Genomic DNA, 2886 nt, shown 5'->3' with positions numbered 1-2886 from the left:
GAAGACGTGCCGGATGCCAGTGCTTTTCAGACGCCAGCCGCTCCGGGCAGTGCGAAACTGTTACTTCGCTATCGGATAACGGAACTGGCGCCAGGGCAACATGAACTCTGTACGGAAACGTTCGTCTATTGTCCGGACAGAAGCACTCGGCTAAGGATGACAGCTTACTGGCTGGTAATCCGGGCGGGCAGCGGCTGGATCCGTAAAAGGACGCTGAAGGCGGTCAGAGAGAATATTGAAAGTCAGACGTGAGGTGTACCTGTGAAATGTTCCGAAAGGAAACCTCGCGGGAGTATTTTCCAGAATGTTTATGGGTTGAACAATGGAGGTTTTGATGAATAAGCGCGCTATTGCCTGTTTGCTCTTACTCAGTGCATTCGCTGTAAATGCTGCTGATGGCGGTAAGGGTGGTGATGGAGGAAATGGCTCTGATGGCGGAAACGGTTCTGATGGCACCGCCTCATCTAATGGCCGAGCGGGTTGTCCGGGCGGAACAGATCCGGATCCATCGGGGCATTTTTATCTTCCCGGTACAAAACAGCAATGCAACCCGGGGAAGCAGGATGCAATGAAGAGCGCCAGGCAATGAGATAAAGCGTGACAATACGCGAGCTCATCCTGATTCTGTTTCCTTACCTGCCTCCAGCTCCCGGCAAAATGTTTAGCAAGGTAAAAGATAGGCATCCTCCACACTGGACGACACCGACAGATAAGCGTTTGTGGGAAGCTACTCAAGGAAAAACAGAACCACCTGAGCGCTTCTCACGAAAAAATCGATTTGATCTTTTCGGGCAGCACGAGGTTGAAAAGAGCTATCGATCCAGCGTTATTATTACAATAATCTTGACCTTATCTGGGTTCGGTATATTCATCCTTTAGTTAAGCGTCTATTAATTATGTCATTAACATAATGTTCAATCGAAATATTGTGCTCCCGATTAATCTGAGAAATGAATGCGCTAAGATGCTCTTGCGATGCATGAAGAGTAGTGGCGATAAGGTTATCAAAATCGTTCTGAGTGAATCGTTTGTGTCCCTTCAACGTCGAACGCTGGAGCAAAGTGTGTGCGGTCACTTCCAGGACGGCCCGCCGGTAATGATCGGACAGCAGGACGTCAAGATCGGTCTGAAGAATATCAAACTCAAAATGAAAACTGACAAATCCCGATTCAACAGGTAATGAATATATAAGCCTGTTATTAAACTTATTAACATAAGGTTCGTAACCGTCCCCCATCAATCGTTGCATTTATTCCTTCCTTCTATCGTCATCAATCTGAAGCTATGTAATAAAATTTATCAAACATCTAAATGCTATACCTTTCCAAATTCTGCTCTTGCACACATTGCCATTTGACATGCTATTCTTCAGCATTAACATTAATTTATACGTACATTGAAGCTTACGGTTTTAATCTTGGCTTTTATATCTAAAAATATCAACAATTACCAATAAACATTAACAAACCAGACGCAAGCATAGTTATTAAATTTACAATAATTAAATTAATGACTGTCATTTAATATTTTAACTGCATACTTTGCTTTAGTTTTCGATAATAACAAACTCACTTTTGTGAATTTCATACACTACCTCATTGCTTTCAAAGAAACAATTCCTCTAAAAATTCTGAGAACGAGCCAGAAACCAATGCAACTTCTTTATCATCCATGAAAAAAATAAACACCTTCCCTAATGAATCATCAGATTTGAGAGATAGTAGAAAAGAGTTCCCCCCGTCATCATATGCAAAAGGGACCATATTCCTCAATTCGCCAAACGACTCAACAAGGTCACGGTAGAGTTGTTCTATAGGCAGGTCACCATATTTTACAGGGTTAAACCCGCCAAGCATAAACGGATTACCATCTTTATTTTTATGAGGATGTCCTCCATTATTTTTTAGATAAAAATCAAGAAATGAAGCGGGAAGTTGATTATCAAAAATCGTATTGAAAGCATTTATTTCGTATACAGTTAGTTTATTTTCTGAATCAGTAAGATACATAGTAATTTCACCCTAACGCATCTACAGATGCGGGTTTTTGTAAAGGTTGTGCTCGTATTAAATTATACAAAAGGACTGAGTTCGCAAGTTGGTTTAATACCCACACCACCACAACAATTTTGGAAATTATTTCTTTCACTATTTTTGATAGTGTTTCAAAAAAACATTCAACGCAGTAATATATAAATTATCACCAGACAACGCCATCAGATATCATTCCAAAATGAAGTATCCCTCGCCCCTGTTAACTTGATAATTTCCGATAAAGGACATGTTTTTAAAACATGCGAACCAACACCTCTGATAAATAGCTCAAAACTATCAGCTATCGATTCCCATCCATCCATAGTTTGCTCACTTGTAATAGCATAAGCTTTGCCATCATGAGTATTAAGTAAAATAGTATAAGGGTCTGATATTGCAACACATAACACACCATCCGGTCTATGCTCGCCAATCCACCAATGGCTAAACTGATCATTGTTAATACTGACTATTTTCTCCAAATAATCACCACCATGGCCGAAAGATATATTCCCCAAAGAGAAGTTATCAACATCATAATTATTGACAAACTCAATAAAATCCTTTGGGAAATTCACACGAAGTCTTTCCTCAGAAAGTTTGATATTGTTTACAGGCGATATTCTTTTTTTCAAAATCAAATCATCCATCTCTCCATTAAAAGGAGAGAACTTCTCATTTAATTTAACTTCAATTTCATTTAGTGTTATTAACACAATTATTACTCCCAATTCGTATGCCAAACATCGCCATTGCCAACATGAGTACGCCCAGGTTCGGGTATAGCATATGTCCCAAAATCTACATGTTAATGTATTATTGCTTCTCCTTTATAATTCACATGCTCAGGAAA

General features: G+C 39.7%; 1 protein-coding gene across 1 annotated transcript; it reads right to left on the bottom strand.

The window, feature by feature from the left end:
• Positions 1–2215: 2215 nt before the first annotated feature.
• Positions 2216–2683, bottom strand: PHALS_08111 (SMI1/KNR4 like domain; the record flags this gene model as incomplete). Its single annotated transcript, XM_024721695.1, has 1 exon — positions 2216–2683. One exon carries the CDS (start codon positions 2681–2683, stop codon positions 2216–2218), a length of 468 nt encoding a protein of 155 aa, XP_024586768.1.
• Positions 2684–2886: the final 203 nt, after the last annotated feature.

Source organism: Plasmopara halstedii (assembly GCF_900000015.1).
Source record: "Plasmopara halstedii genome assembly, contig: Scaffold_3139, whole genome shotgun sequence".
NCBI classification, from domain to species: Eukaryota; Oomycota; class Peronosporomycetes; order Peronosporales; family Peronosporaceae; genus Plasmopara; species Plasmopara halstedii.
Note: the sequence above shows the minus strand (reverse complement) of the source record. Positions and strands in the feature narration are given on the sequence as shown.